At 46.1% G+C, this 18,028-nt stretch overlaps 5 protein-coding genes across 5 annotated transcripts; 3 read left to right on the top strand and 2 right to left on the bottom strand.

Moving 5' to 3' along the window:
- Window positions 1–292: 292 nt before the first annotated feature.
- On the top strand, window positions 293–3,027 carry BDV27DRAFT_123120 (putative cyclin-dependent protein kinase complex component). The gene is made up of 2 exons (XM_032065794.1): window positions 293–2,225; window positions 2,279–3,027. The coding sequence occupies exons 1-2, from the start codon at window positions 945–947 to the stop codon at window positions 2,582–2,584; spliced, it is 1,587 nt and encodes a 528-aa protein (XP_031930963.1). The 5' UTR covers window positions 293–944; the 3' UTR covers window positions 2,585–3,027.
- On the top strand, window positions 2,711–3,280 carry BDV27DRAFT_59539 (uncharacterized protein). Its single transcript, XM_032077040.1, has 2 exons — window positions 2,711–3,088; window positions 3,140–3,280. Exons 1-2 carry the CDS (start codon window positions 2,837–2,839, stop codon window positions 3,170–3,172), a joined length of 285 nt encoding a protein of 94 aa, XP_031930962.1. The 5' UTR covers window positions 2,711–2,836; the 3' UTR covers window positions 3,173–3,280.
- Window positions 3,281–5,332: 2,052 nt separating this feature from the next.
- BDV27DRAFT_142400 (uncharacterized protein) lies at window positions 5,333–7,216 on the top strand (the record flags this gene model as incomplete). Its single annotated transcript, XM_032069951.1, has 3 exons — window positions 5,333–5,625; window positions 5,711–6,170; window positions 7,022–7,216. 3 exons carry the CDS (start codon window positions 5,333–5,335, stop codon window positions 7,214–7,216), a joined length of 948 nt encoding a protein of 315 aa, XP_031930961.1.
- BDV27DRAFT_59521 (uncharacterized protein) lies at window positions 7,198–8,691 on the bottom strand. Its single transcript, XM_032077039.1, has one exon. It carries the CDS (start codon window positions 8,536–8,538, stop codon window positions 7,573–7,575), a length of 966 nt encoding a protein of 321 aa, XP_031930960.1. The 5' UTR covers window positions 8,539–8,691; the 3' UTR covers window positions 7,198–7,572.
- Window positions 8,692–16,902: 8,211 nt separating this feature from the next.
- BDV27DRAFT_123115 (uncharacterized protein) lies at window positions 16,903–17,256 on the bottom strand. Its single transcript, XM_032065793.1, has one exon. The coding sequence runs from the start codon at window positions 17,101–17,103 to the stop codon at window positions 16,948–16,950; it is 156 nt and encodes a 51-aa protein (XP_031930959.1). The 5' UTR covers window positions 17,104–17,256; the 3' UTR covers window positions 16,903–16,947.
- Window positions 17,257–18,028: the final 772 nt, after the last annotated feature.

The following is an 18,028-nucleotide window of genomic DNA, read 5'->3' as shown; positions in this document are numbered from 1 at the left end:
TAGCATTGAATTCTGACTACTCTCTTAGACTCTGTTGTAAGGGTCGACTATCCGCTGAGAAAGGGTCCACCTTCTCCATTCCAGGTGATACGTACCTAGATTTGATGAGATCGGTGGTCGGAGACTATTCTTAAAGAATAGCATAAAGAGTATGTTTTTATATTATCTGTCTTTGCAGTAGGAATGACGACGCTGAAAGGTCAGTGGTTATTTTTAAATTTTGAAGCAAGTTCAGGGACTAAATAAAACTTGCATGAGTGGTTGTGGTCGAGTGCTGCTTGCCCGGTGGGCCCTTTGAAGTCACTGATCGATTGCACCTCTGGATCCTCTCATTCTGGACTTGATCACCTCTTCCTTTCGCCACACGCATGCTCTCCCTCGACCACTTACCCTTACCCCCCCCCTCTCTTTCCCCAGCTGCTCCTCCACCCGTTGTTTTGGGGGCTCTTTTTAATTTGCTTCCAATTCAATTCAAATCGGAGTTTATCCCCCCCTCTCTCATTGATCGAGCGCAATGGAGTTCCCTGTCTTTGGTTATCGGCTGTGATTCCCTTCCCGCTGCCAGCCTGGGTTGGGTTCACTAAGTGCGCTCTCACCTGATATTGATCTAGGCTCAATTCATTGCGTCTTCGATAGTCAAAAGAGACCCATCAATTAAGTGTATCTGATCCCTCACCCGGCCTTTCTTTCTCCTGTACTCCGTACAATAACTTGGTTTCTGCGTTTCTTATTGCTTGTTCATCCATTTCATTTTTTTTCCCCCTATTAAATCAACCATACATCTTGAGTCTGAATGATTCCCCTTGTCCGATCTGTTTGTCTCAATGACCCCTCACCTCATAATGTCGCTCCAACGGGCTCTGTCGCTGACTTCTGCAGCTTCTCGGCCCTTGGCTTTTAGCATAGACCACCGCGTGTTTTAGCCGTCGCCCAGACGCCTTGACATGGGATCAGTCCTCCTCAACCATCCGCGGTCGGATCACGTTGACAGCTCCTACACCATGCTGGGAGGCGCCATCACTCCCTCGGAATCCGTCTATCGACCTTCATCCCATCAAACTTCTCACCCATCATCTCACTTGGACACCGGCAGTTCCAGGTCCACGTCGACCAGTACCACCCCCACTTCCTCCACAGCCCCGCCATCAACATCCGCCGCCGGCTCTGCTCGTCTGCACTCCCACTCTTCGCATGATGTGCCTGCCTATATCAACCGGTCATCTCACACACCATCTCAACTGTCCACACGAGAATCTTCAGCCACGCCGGGATCGACACACACCCAGCCTCCCTCAATGAGTTCCACCCATGTGCCTTATCCTGACACTTCCACTTACCCCGCGCTCCATCGCTCCCAACATGTGAGTACCAACCAGACTGCTGCTGCGCCGATCACCGGTTCTCACCGGGAGAGTCACTCATCTCCCGCTTCACCTCGGCTGAAGCCGACACACCAGTCTCTGCGGTCACTGGGTGGGTCAGAAGCGAACTCCCCGAGCCGTATCAAGGTCCGTGATCTGTCTCATATCCAGAGCTTTGCCAGCGAAGAGTTCTTGGCCCAGTCGCAGAGGGATCGAATGCCCGGGCAGTGGTACCAGGAGCGCCAGTATGAGATTAGCTCTATGCCAGTCACCGATATTATTGAAATGGTCGCTGGACTTCTTACGAAAATAACCACGACCAATGACACGCACCATGAGCAGATTCATCGACACATCCCGCCCCCTGATGGCACAGCAAGCCTTAGCCCGCAAGCCACGAGTGTGCTTGCATTTCATGGCAAGAATGTACCGAGCATCAGCATTCTCAGCTATCTGACTCGCATTCATAAGTACTGTCCAACTACTTATGAGGTCTTCCTAAGCCTACTAGTGTACTTTGATCGCATGACCGAACTAGTGAATAAAGGCCAATTGGAGCGTCTCCAGCGGCGCTGGGGACATGTCCGAGCGGACTCCGCCTCTCGGCCAGGGTCTCAGGCGTCGGCAGTGAAACCTGCGCACGATTCGCCCATGGTGACTCCCCCTTCTTCTGCTGGAATGAGAGCGCAGGACCCGACAAGTCCATCTTCTATATCACCGTCTTTGCAACCCCAAGAAGATGACTATCTTTCCCAATTTTTTGTTGTCGATAGTTTTAACATTCACCGGCTGGTCATCGCGGGCGTGACCTGTGCCAGTAAATTCTTTTCCGATGTTTTCTACACTAATTCTCGATATGCGAAGGTATTTTGTTGTCTTCCTGAGGTCCCTTTCCTACCAGAGCTAATTTATTCTAGGTGGGAGGTCTTCCGCTGGTTGAGCTGAACCACCTCGAGCTTCAATTCTTACTACTAAACGATTTTCGACTCTCAATACCAGTTGAAGAATTGGAATCATATGGAACCATGCTTGTCGAATTTTATGCACGGGAGATTGTTGCTCAACAACAGCAACAGCAGCAGATAACGTCTCAAACAGAGGTGCCTCGTCCGTTCGGCGCATCTACGGGGACGGACCCTCAATCGGATGCGATGTATATGCGGTCTCACGAGAAGCGTCGCCCCGATCAGCCGGAAATTCGACAGACCCCAACGCCACCGTAACTCTTGAGTGTCGAACCATTCAACTCTCTCCCCTCTTATACGCACGGTTTAGCGACTGTTATTCGATAGGATGATGTCATTTGTGGCTTCTAAGTATCAACGATTGATTGTCTCTCCAGTTGACGTCACATACCCCCACTACTTTTTGTCTGCCGATCTCCTTTAGTGCGCGCATCTTCGGGTCACGACTTGTTCTTCTACTTATAGACTCTTGGCTGCTAGCATGTTGGTATATTATCTGTGTTGATTCTCATGGATCCCGATTATTCTGTGTTTCCGGTACTTAATGTACACAACTCCATTACCTCTGCATATGTTATCTTGACATCGGCCGGTGTTTTCGGGCGTTCTACTGTTGTCTGGGTTATACGGCCGCGAGAATCGTTTCATCTTTGTAACTTGGTCTTCCTTCTTTATAATCTACTCTGGTCAACATTTTCGCATCTATATCTCCCTGTTTCAGATCAAGTCTGGAAACTCCGAGTAAGGGTTCTTCTCAACCACGTACTATTTTCCACCAGCAGTAGTTTTCGGTGGGCTCACTTAAGGGACCAGCTCGATGCGTGCTCTCCATACACTGTATTATAGCTGGCTGTGGAGTTGACAAGACGGTTTAATTGCCTGCTACAGAACGGTGACTGCAGCAGAAACAACGAAGGGCGATTAATCGACACACAATTTACTATTCAAAGGAGTCAAATTGTGGTCACCTCTCGACAGGGCTGGCGCTTCGGCTTTCCAACATCCACTTCTCTATCTCAATTCATTTATTGTCGTAAGTGGGGTGTTTCCCCATTATTGAATACCTAACAAGTCCACAGATGATTCATTGGAATCCCTATTACTCTTTTCAAACGGCTGGAGTTATTGTTCTAATAGCTTTCGCCCTGTTCATCTCCGGGAGGTTTACAACGGTAAATGTGTAGTACCCCAAGGGAAAAAAAGACTTGGACGTGATTTGACAATGTGACTTGTGCGCAGTCAGCAGTAAAAGCGCCCTTTCTATCCTTCTACAATTAACTCATCATCTCCCGAATACCTTGCTAACGGTCTTGTGTTAAGGGATGATATATTTAAATTCCTCGAAATCCTAAGAGCAGATACCGAGCAATCCAATTATGCCTACGTCTCAACATTGCTGGACTGGTTCAAGCACGAAAGTTCAAATAGACGACCTGGATGTCTTATACTCTCTGTCATAGGCGAGATTTCATGCAGATTTGGTACAAAGACCGTGAGCATTTGATTGCAACCTCGATCATGCGGCGGTCCATTGTTCAGCTTTTTATGGCACTTGATTATGCCCGCGATCTAGGTATAATCCACCCTAGTAAGGGCTGCATATAATACAGTGCTGTTGTTACTGCAGTTCTCACACAATTTACATAACAACCTGAATGTTAATTCAAATCGAGGACGAGTGGCTCGTCTGTATGTTATACCTGCCCAAAAGCATCGCAGATTTAGCGGTAACTGATCCTTCGACACTCAGCCTCCCAGGTGGGATTACCTTGAAGACGGTGCAAACTTTGTCGAGTTTGACATTGCGTTGGGTACTTGATCTCTCGGTCAGGTGCCAAGATCACTCGTTTCTAAAGGGGAAAAAGTGTTGGTGCAGGAAATACTCGATGACACAGGGAAGGTGAGCTCCACTAGACCGCTTATCGTCGGAATTGGAGCGTTCTTGTACGGGTTGGATGAAAAGTTCCGAAGTGACCTTAGAGCATTCTTATGGGCTCTGATGAAGGTTAGCCCGTCAGAGAGAAAGAGTACTATGGATATACTTGCTGAGCCTTTGACTACATGCGGTTATGACATTGCTGTCATGTAGCATAACTCTTCTGTCAACAGCTACCGGTGTTCGATTCCTACTCGGGTCAAGAATGGGCGAAGTGATACGGTTCGTACAGTCTACTGTGGTACTAAAGTCTATTGATACCTAATAAGAGAAGAGCAACACTCCAGACTTAAGTGCGACCGAACACTTGCCAATACACAAAGCAGGCTGGTTTACATTCAACAGCACAATCATCACTGTTTTGCACAATCGTAGTCCTATACGGAGTACCTCATGACAGAAATCGTCCGCAACCGTCCAAGTATACCTCAAGAATGTGGAGTGGGGCGGGGCGCTATCAGCCCTGTTTTTACCCAACCCAACCAGCAACAATGGAATTGATTCCGAAACCAGAGATTAAATTAATTATTCCGGGAGACCCAGCCATTCCACTGGGTCCGTTCACGCCTCCTGGAAAGCATAATGCTTATTCGGAGTACCAGTACACCTGTCAACAGTGGATGCTTCCCCTGTCATATGAAAACATACACCCCTGCCAAGTGAGTTACCTTTACGCTACCTACGATACCGACACTCCTAGGACTTAACAACCAAAAGGGATGACACTGAACTTAGCTAAGTCATAATGTCAGTTCAGATTCACCAAAAGTCCCATTCCCAGTCCGGAAAATGCCACAACAGTCATCCCAGGAAGTAAATCCTGAAAGCGTATAATCCTTTTCCTCTTACAGTACCATCTCTCCTCTACCTAGTAGACCATCAATGCAATTTAACCAGTCACCAATTCAACCCCACTCGGTTTAGAAAACTATATAAAGCCCTGATCCATGTAGCATAATACTCGAGAAGATCATTCAATCACACCCATCCAATATCATATCTTGTCTCAGATCTCTCGTATTATGTACCATACATACTAATATCTTACCTACCTTCACTATTCCTACAAAATGGTCGGCCAGGCTACTACCATTCTTCTTACTCTTCCCCTTCTTCTCCAGATCGTACCGGGAGCAGTGGGTCGTCCCGCTCCATCGGAGGATGGGTCTCTTTGCAGATTTGGGGCTTGTGGACCCGATACTGACTCCAGAGGACATGATCAATCTGATGGTCCTAGCTGGGGAAATGATGACGACGACGACGACGACGACGACAACAACAACAACAACAAAAATGACGAGATATGCACTCCGGAGACGGTGACAGTGACAGTGACAGCTATATCCACCGATCATCTTCCTGGGTAAGTTCAGTCGAAGTATATGTACAGCCAGGAGGCTGGGAGAGAGGGAAATTCATCGAGACTGACACCCATATTGTATGTATAGTCCAACCACCACCATTGCCGGTCCCACAAACACAGTAACCATTACAACTGATGGCCCTGCTGTAACTTCAACTATAACTGAAGCGTTTACTTCAACTGTAACCGACGCTACCACCAGCAACCAGGTAGTAACAGATACCGAAACCATCACAATTACTGTCACAGATGCCGAGACTCCCACAACTACCAAAGCTACAGCTACTGCGACCTCCAGTCCGACAAACGGTGCAGACAGTGGGGATGGCCCTGACTACGGGACGTGCTCAGATCCGACTATCCGGTGGGCGGATGGACTCGATGGACGGACGGAGTATTCGTGGATTACGAATAATCAGGATGATTTCCCGCATAAGTCGTCGACGACTATTAATACCTTGATGGTTTTCGTTTGTAATCGGCTTCGGAGTCCGTGCAATGCTTCGCAGGCGGTGGTTGATCGATGTTATTCGGCGGCGGGGCAAGTTAGTAATCGTGGGTTGAAGGGGGAGAAGGCTTCGGATTTATGGAATTCGTTGATGGCTTGAACAAAGTACCTTTCCTCTTTTACTGTTTCATGTTCAGTGTTCCTCTTAGTATGTTGTGTGCTCGGTGGTTATAGAGAGATATAGTCTTTTCCAACTCGGGCTAAATCTATTGTCAGGCCATAGATATAAAACCCTTTGGATTTGTCTTACCAGGATCTACGTGCTCAAAACTACGAAAGTAAGAAAGAGAAAAAAAAGAAAAAAGCAAAAAACGTGAATTGGCCCACCCACCCGCTCCTAAGTGTCAGAGTGTATTACATGACAAGAAGATGTAATGCTGCTGATGCAGACAAGAAAACAAAGAAAAAACAAAAGAAAAACATAAGAAAAACAAAGGAAAACCCTGCTCAATCCGAAGATTGAACAGTCAAACCCCCCATCCACCCAATCCACAACCCTAATCCCAACTCCCCGTCCCCAAGTCCACCTCCCGTTCCATCCGTTGGTAGTCCGCTGTGTCTTCCCGTCAGCTGATAAAGTTAAGAGTTAAGATTAGTAGGGCTGACTTACTCCATAAGGCACGGACCACCGCTACCACTCCACCCACCTTATCCAACTCTTCCCACCATAACCCAACTCTTTCCACCTAATCCACCCAACCCCGTGACTTTGACGAAGACACGGGGCACACCTGAAACAACATGCGGTTAGTCGGAGCCAGTGCGGAGGGGGATGACGGTACTTATCTTTTTGTTGTTCATACTCTTCTATGAACCCTGTGTCTTCGGCAAAGACACACGGCACATCTGAAACGACACGCGGTTAGTCAGAGCCAAGACTGAGTGAAGACGGCGGTACTTATCTTTTCTTCATTACATTACCAAGCCTTTGTATTATCGGTTGGAGTCCCTCCATCTAGTCGGTCCGTCGGCGTCGGCGTCGGCATCGTTCGTCGGGAGTGGCTGGTGCTCCTGGCAAAGGTGTACGACTTAAGCCCCGCGTACGGGTGTGCGTCATTACCCCTGTTAATAGGGAACCCTTAAACCTAGGACGTCCTCTGCTTTTGTTAGCCTCTAATACCCAGAGACAGAAGGTATCATACGTACCTATTGGGGTATGCAATTGCGCCACCAATATCACAGCAGGACATTACACCAGCAACTGTGAATCATTAGCAGCACCTGGATGGTCTTCAGGGAAGACCAGAGCCAGCCAATCAATGGAAACAAAGGAAAAAGACGAAAGAGTGGATGACATGCTCTGGGATAAGGAACGTGGGAAGGTGCGTGGGAAGGTGCGTGGTAATGAACGTGGGAAGGGGCGTGGTAAGGACCGTGGTAAGGAACGTGAGGGAGAGAAAGAGACAATTAAAGAAAGACTTGGGTTAGGAACGGAAGGCTTACAAGTAAAACCTTCCACGCTGCCTCTGTTTCTCTCGCCAGATGTTGAAACCCCTGATAACCATGGCTTCGGTCCACCTGGGATGCTGGAGCTTAATGCTCCGCATAGTATCCCAGGCGCACCCTTGCCGGCCACAGGGGATTCCAACAGGAGGGAACACCATGAAATCGACGTGGCTGGTGAGCATGTCGTACCTGTCTGAGCCCCACGTCGTGATGTACTTCTCGGTTTCGCCGTCGCAATCGGGTTCTGAAAGAGGGACTACCCTCCAGCCTTGGAGGTGACCGAACCAGGACGGAAAGTGAAAGGAGTGTTCGGACCGGACAATCCAGCGAGAGACAGGGATCACCGTGGTCTCGCCGAAACGAACGCTCTTCACAGGCTTGACCTTACGGCTTGTAGGAACAAGCTTGGTAAGGGCATGCTCGATCCGAGCAATCGCTCTTTGAGCACGGTTAATCTGGTTTCCCGCTGGATTGACCGGCTTGGTCGGCTTGCGGATGGCGGGCTTGGTGGGCGCTGGCTTGCGGTGGGCGATCGACGGGTGTCCGGGGGACGGTTTGCGACTGGTCGAGCTGGGCTGAGCCCAGGGTCGGAGTCGGGCCTGTCGAGTCGCCCTTCTTTCCGCGAGGTGGGAAGAAAGGGCCTTTAGCGCAGCCACCACCCCAGTGCGAGCTGGGGCAGCAGTAGAAGGAATGGCTGGTGCTCTTACCGAGCGAACCGGGAGATGAGAACCCTGGCTCATCTGAGAAAAGGAACGGTCACCGGTCGACGAGGTCGACGAGGTGCAAAAGGAGTGGACGCCGGGCTTCGAGGAGACCGGCAAAAAGGAGCGTGGCGAGACAGGAGGGTTGGCACGGTACCTGACACTTCGAGGGAATGAACAAAAGGCTGGTTGTGTCGTGAACCGTGCGGAGGGCCTGTCGCGGCGAAAGATAAACCCAGGAATGCAGAGGCGAGCCATCTGTCAACCTGGTCAAAAAACGGGAAAAAAGGTAGTAGGGGAGAGGCGGAAAAATGGAGGAAAATGGGGGATCAAAAAAAGACGCCGCTAAGCGTAAGTAAAACACCAAAGGTGAATGACAAGCGTATAGTGCAAATAGCAGGATACTAGCATCAAACGACCATGAGGTGTTGGAGAGAAGAAAAAGAGAAGAAGAGGAAGAGAGGAAGAAGGAAAAGAGAAATGGGCTGGGGGAGGAGGGAGAGGGAGAGAGTGCGTGTTGCTACCGAATGGCAACTGCAACTGCAACCACTTTCCAAGGTATTGTTTACTTGAACTGCCATAAGGGAGGTGCTGAGAGGGTAACTTCGCTGAGCATTACCAAGGGGAGGCTGTAAGATGGGAAAGCTTGACCGAAGCTTCTTTCTATATAGAACCCAGTACTCGGCCTAGTAGTAGCACTATAACAACTTGATATTGTCCTGTCTACAACTATACTTTGATTTAGTTAGATTCCACACTTGCATACATTCCATGGCTAGTAGTAGTACCTTAAAATACATATTTCCACTTCGATATGCCGAGTAGGGCTGATATCAAGTAGTACCGATGTATGAGCCATACGCCGAGAGTAGCCTCAGTGTCTATGCCATCCTTCCTGTTGGGTAATCCCCATGGAAACACTCGTGACCGTTTCCCTTTTTAGGTCTTCTCCTTCCTTCCCCCAATCGCCATCATCATTCGTCAACGTCGTCATTTTTGTTTCCCTGACGATAAGAGCATGGACCAGGCAAATGCTGGGCGGGCACCTCGCTCTAAGCTGCCCAAGGATCTCAGTCTTTGGAAGAGCTATCGACACTCCACCAACGATGAACTCGGTCTAACATTCTCCACAATAGGCTGGACCAGGTTCACGACAACGCCTCCACCGAAGCCCCTGCCCGCGCCACTGCCTCTTGAGAGCGTCCAAGAAGACAAGCAGGAGCTGATCCCAAGCCCTGAAGAGGGCCCGCAAACTTGACGCTCTCCTCCGTGCCCCCGATCCTGAAGAAGAATCCGCGACATCAAATCCCTCTTCTCGAGACCCTGAATTGTGCATGCGGCCCTGGTTGTCAGGTGTAATTGGCAACCGAGTCTCCGACGACAAGCTCGCATCTCATCGTGGCGATCGACCATTTACTAAACCGATTCTATCAATTGTCGCGATTATGACTATCGACCCAACCTAGGTTGGGTGATAGGGATAGGTCAGGGACAATAGCAGGTATGTATATCCTCATAATCCAGATCTCGGCTGGGTAGGATGGGAGGGGTCCGGGCTATCTTACTACTCTAGCTACCAACTACAACGCCGGGGGCCTTGGATGGGTGGCAGGGACGGGCCTGGGATATATACAGTTATTCCTTTTGTTTCACAGGTAATGGTCTGGCTTATATATGTGTTAAAGATGGATCACTGACACTGACTATTCTTGAGATCAAATCAACAATTACTACGCCGCGGGACACTACTGGGCTATGTCGGTGTGATCGAATCATACTACTGAACAGAGATGAACCAATACGAGTAAGTAAATTGCCAATGAGCTTCTAATGAGAAGATAATCATAGTATTTAGTCTATTCAAGTAGGGGTACCGGATCAAAGGGGTCACGGCTACAGTTATGAGATGATATGATACCCTTTCCCTCGAGTCTAATAGCTATATATACCGATAAAACCAAGGCGAGCTTCTGTTTTGAACCACCTATGTTTCCTTCACCAAACGGTTAGAGCTTTGACTAGCTTGACGTTGCCAATGGTGAATTTCCACATCCGAGTGACTATATATACGTGCTTTGACACAGCTGCGATTTATCGAGACCTCGAGAATGAATTAATGAGCTTCAACTGTCTGAGTCACAATTTAACAAAGAAAAAGCGATTCGAAGCCCCTGATCATTACAACGGAATATAGTTCCTTTGATCCAGGTTCGTCTCTATGTACTTATCTCTGAACTAACCCTGTTTCAAAGCTAAAGGCGAGGAGCCACCGCTTGAAGAACCTTTACAGAGCGCCTTATTTCTGTTGAAGATCACTCTACCGTGAGTGACATGCTTCCATCCCCGAAAACACAACATTGAATATTCTGCAGCTGAACATATAGTTCACCGACTGATACATGAAAACATTCAACACGTCAGATGATCTGTTATTTTCCGAAGGTTTAACAACAGGTAGCGACTTCGAGAAAGTTATAGCCCACAATAGACGGCCGGCACCATTGATCTCTTCTCAGAACTATAGAAGCTCGACTGTTGTATTGGAACTCGCTCCTAATATATGCAAGTATAGAATGAACATCCAGGGTAAGGGACCACATAGGAAAGTATCAAGACAGGGAAGTGTACCTACTCCAGAAACTGAAGATGTTATTTTTGGGCGTTCTCCGATTAACATGAAGAGCCTCCAGTTCATTCTCCGCTTCAACTTTCAGTTGGTTCACGCAATTTTGCATAGTAGAAGCAGTGCATATATCTCTCTGAATAAGATAGAGACTCCCTGTTTAATGGTAGGTTGATATACTTGCGTAATGACATGAGGATATGCACCCTAATGATAACCCTTTACGGTTGCGCTCTATACGCTGACCCCAGGATGAAAGTGCTAGGAAAGCTAACATCACAAATAGTGTTAAGTGTTGTAAGCAAACGTTCTGCTGGGAGCTTGGCCACTGACTTAATTTTCTGTGTCTTCAGGAAGTCCACAGACGACAAATAGCCTTGGAATAGGACCCTTGGTCGTGTAAAATTGGCCTGCCTGTGTCTGTACGTAGGAACAAATATGCCCTGTGCAGTATTGTGTGCCAATGCAGAGAACCAAGCTTAGTCGGGCCGTACTCCGCAAAAGAACCATGCTCTTCTTCTAGAGATGGGTCGATCAGTCTCTTCTTGGGCTCTTTGACATACAGAGGATTGAAGAAAACGGGCGGCTTTGGACCCATGTAAGCGTCCTCAAAGTCGTATCGGGCTAATTAGGTACTCAGCGCGCTCAGGTCTTCAATATTGCCGTCTTTCATGATTCTGATGCATTCATTTCTTATCAGAACCTCCCAGCATGAATTCAGTCGCTCCCGAGCAAATCGTCCACGTCCGCTCTCAAACATTTATTCGATGTCTCCTCGATATGATTAGGGATTAGATATGATATAGTTATAGAAATGGCTAGGTAAGGAGTCACTCCTGGAAGCGCTAATTATGATAGAGAAGAGGGTGATGAACATGAAAGATTTAGATATTTTTCGTATCAACATGACACAAGTTCGCTACCCGGAACACAATATCACGAGCATTCAATTACTTACGCATGCTCATAAGACATGTTTCCCCTTCTAGATGCCTTATATATGTGATCTGTACGACTTACGTTCACTCTAAAGAGACACGACCCTTATACCCAGGATACAGTTCCTGTATGGAACTTACGCACGCTCTTCTTTTGGTAGGATGTCAGACACTCCGGGTTTGGGTTACTGGGATTATTGCAAATAGAAACTACCAGCTTTCATGCCCCAGCTAGATATATCTCTCCAATAATCCTAGCATATACTATCTATACTAATATGGATATTGATGCGCGTCGATAGATTATATTGACTAGCCTTTACAGACATATGTGGCTGGAGCCTTGTGATAGCTGCACCATAAGTTACTTCAATCTGTTCCAGATCTGCTTCTACTTAGAAGGCTACCGGTTATCTATTATGTCAAATGTTTTCACGGGGTACCTCTACTTACAGTTCTAGATTTGAATGGTTGATATCGTATGGATTAGGGCGCTGTCTTCGAGCTGAATAGAGCAGATGGGAGAGTTAGCAGGGTCCAGTCACTAGGGAGCTGGTCTGGTGGCGAGCTTTGGTCCTGAGAGCGCTAGCTACGATGACCCCATCCACGGTTACCAGTGTGGAGCGCATCTGTCCCATTGTCGAGACGGTTTGGCAGTCGCAAGACTGCAGTTAAACCCCCGAATCGCCCCGATGGCAATCCTCTGTTTTCGTAGGATAAAGCAGTTTCAACGCCTACCTGCCTTGGTATATCAGCTCGATAAGGTCAATAGTACATTTAGAGGCAATCGTATCTTCTTCCCTCTGGATTCGCGGCCCTCAATCGCGATGGATGTGTGACTGCATTTTTGAGCAAGTTGTCTTCCGAGAAGATCTGGGGTATATGCTTTATGATCTCCGATTGAGTTTTGATTACAAGCATTCAATATTGCAGATTCTGGTATTTTAGGGGCTCCGGCGCCGTTGCTGCTCATTACGATATGGATCTGAACAACGGGTGAAGCCTTCTATCTCTTTCTGACATCTGTTCACAGTCCTTATCGACGTGGGGCTTGGGGAGGATGATTTTGTTTTGCTCGATATATAATATACGTATCACGAGACATCGTTGCTCTTGTTTCTGGGGATAAATTTTCGTTGCGATGCCACGAAAACGATGATCGATGGAATTACCTTAGTCCATACTCCTGAACACTCATTGTACCTCACGTGAAATTCGTCAAATAGGTGGACAGTGGGTAGTCAAAAGGACATTTGACTACTACTTACGTACTACTCAGGGCGCCCTTGCATGTAAACCCCTAAAAACGGCGGGCCCCGTCATGAGACCCATCGACTACTATTGTCATAGACTTATTGCACAGAATACACCCAGATTACTGAATAGTAAGGGTCTTATCCAATATATTAAATAGATCCATTTCGCATAAGAAGCCATTTTACATATGGCCAAGGCTCAGCTTGTTGCTGTATTTAGAAATAAACCGTTTTGGGACGATCTCCTTCAAGCTGGGATTCGAGAAGAACTATATCGTTCGAAGGTGTCCACCTCAAGGCCCCCTTCCCCACCGTTCGAGGACCTTACATTTCGATTAATTTCCCCTTTGATGCTCGTTGGTATTGCATATGTGGAACGCTTGTCAGCTCTGCATTGAGTACTAGTTTATGATTATGTTCTTGTATATCCGAGACGAATGTCCATACATAATACAAAGGGGGCTTGGGATCTAGGCGAAAACTACGTATCATTGTGTTTCCTGGTGTTTCACTCGTGCTGTCCTTGGGACTACAGCGGTGTATACTATTGTGGTTCGTGTGAGGTTAATCGGGGTGGGAACTAGGGTGGAAGCGTGTTGTGGGGATTATTGCTTTTCGATGCAACTATATATGTAGTAGTCAGGGGTTTGGAATGTGTCATGTCATGCACTGTTTACGGGGTAGGCAGTCACTCAGGGAAAGTTTGTACGTACAAGTAACCAACATAGACGTCTCAATAACTGTAACAGAAACTCAAAAACCAAAAGGAACCAAAAAAAAAAAAATAAAAAATAAAAAAAAATGGGGTAAAGCTAGAAGAATTACCAAGTGGTTGCAGCTATTACGTTCGTGTAGCATTATCTAGAGAGCAAAAACAATGAGATCCCCTTTTAAGCAATAGCCTCTCGTCAGCACAGATGAGGCGCATATCTACATAGTTCGCGGTTTATACTTCTAACAGAGGATTTACTTTTTCTCGGTTCCTCCGTAGTTATCAATATTGTGGGGAGCGTGAAGAGAACCCCGGGGCTGTGCATTAGTTTGATATCATTCTTGCACTCTAAACAGCGTCCAACTAGGCGTAAATATTGGCCAACCCCTACCTAGGGATAGCTAGTGGTGTTTTGCAGGTTGCATCTGACATGGAGAACAGGGGGTTTTCCATGTTTTAGCATGAGACAAGGTCAGTCTCACATGTCGAAGAAATTCGAACACCTGAAAGAACTATCAGTCAATAGTTGCAGGTCCCTGAAACACAGCGCAAGCCGTTGCCTCATGTTCCCCTATTGGAATTTGAGAAATCCGAGATATAATTGAGAAGCTGATACTGTATATTATTGTATTAGTTACTCCGTAGTTTGTTCTTGTCTGTTGCCACTTTAAGGGGTGAGTTGATGGGCGTTGAGAAGGGGTTGTTTGTTTGGTTTGCATTGATCGCTTTGGTCGAGGGCGAAATTCGATGTACCTATTAGGTGTCTGTAAAACTCTATCGTGACCATCGTGAAACCCGTTAGAACTAGGTAAACCAATAAACAGTGTCTCATAGATAGCATTTTTTTAAAAGCTTTATGGCCTCATAGGATCGTTGTGGAAGTTGGTACACACGCCATGGCATATTATCCTTGACCTTAAAAAGGGCTTTGCGACCCGCATGCTAGAGCGACCGTTTCTGCCAGAAAAATCATGCGGATGCAAAAAGGCTACATCCGGCGGGCCGACGGGTGGCTATTGAAATCAAGAAAAACCCCGATGGGCTTGACACGATAGAACTGGCTGGCTGGCTGTGCACACTGCATACAAGGTAACCCTTGAATAAAAACATCTAGCGAGAGTGTTATGTATTGCATTACTCATATGTGGGGCAATTGGGCCGCTGTGTGATGTATATGAGTGCCCTGTGCCTATAGGACCAAGTGGCTGATTTGGATAGACGACAAGCGAACTACCACGAAAGAATTTTTTTTGTCGAAATTGAATGTGTGACGGCGAGAGCTTTGTAATCTAAGGATCGGAAGTCTCTGCGGGTCAATCGATTTAATTGTGAGTGTGTTAATGGGATTATCATCCAGGACAGGACAATGCCGTGTCGATCAGTTGTTGTACCTGACGATTCTGCATATAATAATAGAAAATCATAACTGAAAGTGAAAAGTGTCGTGGATTGAGAACAGCCTCGCCAGTCACGCACGGACATGGAGCATCAACCCAGATCCATGGAACGACGGTGGTCTAGAAAGGTCGCAAACGCTAGCAACATTCCCGAGGAAGGGTAATCGTAAATAATTACGTCTCCACCAGGTCAGCCGGGCCCTGGTATGTTTTTCGCCCTCATGTTGCGGAGTCCGGGGGATGTTTCCTGGTACAGCCTCTGGGAAATCTGTCATTGACTCATTGCCTCTTTGTCTTGATGCTCTGTGTTGACAGGTGGATTGTAACCAAGAGCACTACTGAGTACTAGTGGCAGTAAATCTGGATCTCTCCACTTTTCCCCTCATGGCTATTTCGCGAGTTGGGCTTAAGCGCATGTAGATAACTCTTGTCGCACTTTGTCCTAACCAGCGGTGTGACCATAGATGGACGGACTGACAGATAGGAGAAAGAACTAATAACTAATGGCAAGCGAAGAAGATGAGCCTTTGGGCAGTGACATGATTACACATGAGGAAGTGGATGCCCCTGGAGCCAATGAAACCGCGTCGTTTGCAATTTGATGGATCCTTGCATAGAATAACAAGCGGAAGGAACGTTGACAGATGTAGGTCACAATCGATAAGGTGAAGAGTACGTAGTTGTGGTGAATTGGATCTATCGATACCTCCTTGTCTGCTGGGTATAGGTGTATTGCCTTTTTAACCTTAAGAGGTTAATGAGGTTAACTGATAGCTTAGTTAGCATGAAGAATAGTTTAGTTATAGTTGAGCCAGGGTCAGCTGGAAAAAGCAAGGATGGATCTTTTTCTGATCACTCAAAATCGGAAATTGTACGTATGATACTACTAGACTAGTGTATGTTCAACTCCCTTCTGCTGTACCTCGTATCTCCTGCCCATTCAAGTAATGGTTACTGATTCCGGGATATTAAATTAAACTCGGGATTGCCCCTGCACATTCCCTCTTTTAAAGTACCCGGGTCATGCGGTAAAGAACTCGGGATGTATGGACAGGATCTAAAGTGGTGAAAAAAGGCATTGTTGCACCGTACTACTGCAATACTGCACACCGACCTGGTATCGAATGACCTTATCCCCTTTCCCCCTTACTCATATATCACGAATCGCAACATGGCAGAATCAAAGCATCGTGGTATAAGAGTAGCAGGGAAGAGAATAACGAACGAAGAAAAAAAAAAAAAAAAACAAAACAAGAGTCATACCATTTCATCTTAAAAGTCTATGGCTCTACAAACTATGTGCGATTAACTGGATTGGGTTGTTCTCGAACAAAATATTATCTTTGAGGGCCCATGAGAGGAGTCAGATTTGTTCTTTACTGGTCACAAACACTATTTAACCTCACTTTCAAAGAGGGATCCGCGACTACTTTATCGATCTACTTTCCGTCTTGCCTACTATTGATTTTTCGTTGATCTCAATTGGCAATCTGTTTTCCCCATGCAGACACTTTGATTAGAAGATATCTTAGACTGAAAACTTTCCTGAAGTAATATTGATTATTCAATTGGAATGGACATAACATGGGATGCTAATATACTGTCATTACGTGTTAATGAACTTTCGTTTTGTAATTATTTATTCATTGTTTGATTCTACTATTTTTTTTTTTTTTTTTTCCTTGGATGATTTCTCCGACACTTGAATGTTACGGGTACATTCAAAAAGGGAACATTGAGTTCATAGAAATACAGGCCAAAAACTTCGAGCAAGGAATAGAGAAAACCAAACGAAAGAATTGGAAAGGAACGAAAAGCCGAAGTCCCAAGTCAAACAACGATGGGTGGAGCCCGAAATAGTTTTCCCTGGGACGCGATCCAAAAATGATCCATACATGGACAACCAAAGGCTGAAAAGACTGATTCAAGAGTCGTCCAATCAATTTCAATTAGTCTGATATAAGGATATACTTCTCAGACCTAGTATCAACTAGTATTTTTGAAACTATTGGCCTCGATAAGAATTTAATTTTCTTTCAGTAGAAGCAGACCATGGATGAGCCGGCCGCTAATAAGGAAATGTCTTCAAAGAGATCGACTTTTGACGATCAGTGATCGAGTCAGCAAACGCAACATCGTTTGCTGTACCAGTAGAAAGAACAAAGGCACGGGACAAGAACGAAGATAAACAAAAAGAAAACTTCCTACCATAGTTGGATATGTTGTTTGAAAGTACGGACACAGTCCGTGGAAATTTAGTTTTTATTTATTTATTTATTCAATTTTAATTTTTTTTTAAAAAAATATTTTTCCCCCCTCTAAATCTTCCATGGACCGAAATTTTCATTCGCCCGAATTTTCTGTCTGCCTTACTCATTTCACACCCGAGGACCACTTTCAAGATCTCCGTGAGGGCAGACTAGACCGCTAAAGACCGCAAACAGGTAATAATACAAGAATACCAAAACTGTCTTGGAACATGATTTCACTTACTGTACGGAGTATAATACCTACTGTGTCTAGTCTCTTTTTATCTCTGTTTTTTTTTTGTTCGTCCTTTCTTGTTATAGATTTTTACTGAGTATAGTGATATTAATTGCTGAGCTAGTACTCTGTATTGAGAATCTTAATCGAACACTGTCCTTTTGGATCGGATGATTATCCCGTGAGGTAGGGTGACAGAAGAATCATGATTAATCAATGATTAGATCAATCATACTTTGCCTGCATAAACTAATTAATATTATTGAAATATTTGTTTTATATTTTTTTACTTATTAGTTTTTTTTTTATCCCTCTGACTACACCCCTGGTTCTTTTCT

This window comes from Aspergillus caelatus, assembly GCF_009193585.1.
Source record: "Aspergillus caelatus strain CBS 763.97 unplaced genomic scaffold BDV27scaffold_29, whole genome shotgun sequence".
Taxonomy (NCBI): domain Eukaryota; kingdom Fungi; phylum Ascomycota; class Eurotiomycetes; order Eurotiales; family Aspergillaceae; genus Aspergillus; species Aspergillus caelatus.
The sequence above is the reverse complement of the archived record's forward strand: the minus strand, read 5'-3'. Positions and strand labels throughout refer to the sequence as shown.

Excerpts from the sequence above, each read along its gene's own strand:
- BDV27DRAFT_123120 (XM_032065794.1), top strand. The coding sequence starts at position 945 with ATGGGATCAGTCCTCCTCAACCATCCGCGGTCGGATCACGTTGACAGC. Across the intron at positions 2,226-2,278 it reads CTAATTCTCGATATGCGAAG|GTGGGAGGTCTTCCGCTGGT; the intron begins GTATTTTGTTGT and ends AATTTATTCTAG.
- BDV27DRAFT_59539 (XM_032077040.1), top strand. The coding sequence starts at position 2,837 with ATGGATCCCGATTATTCTGTGTTTCCGGTACTTAATGTACACAACTCC. Across the intron at positions 3,089-3,139 it reads TAAGGGTTCTTCTCAACCAC|CTCGATGCGTGCTCTCCATA; the intron begins GTACTATTTTCC and ends TTAAGGGACCAG.
- BDV27DRAFT_59521 (XM_032077039.1), bottom strand. The coding sequence starts at position 8,538 with ATGGCTCGCCTCTGCATTCCTGGGTTTATCTTTCGCCGCGACAGGCCC.
- BDV27DRAFT_123115 (XM_032065793.1), bottom strand. The coding sequence starts at position 17,103 with ATGTATGGATCATTTTTGGATCGCGTCCCAGGGAAAACTATTTCGGGC.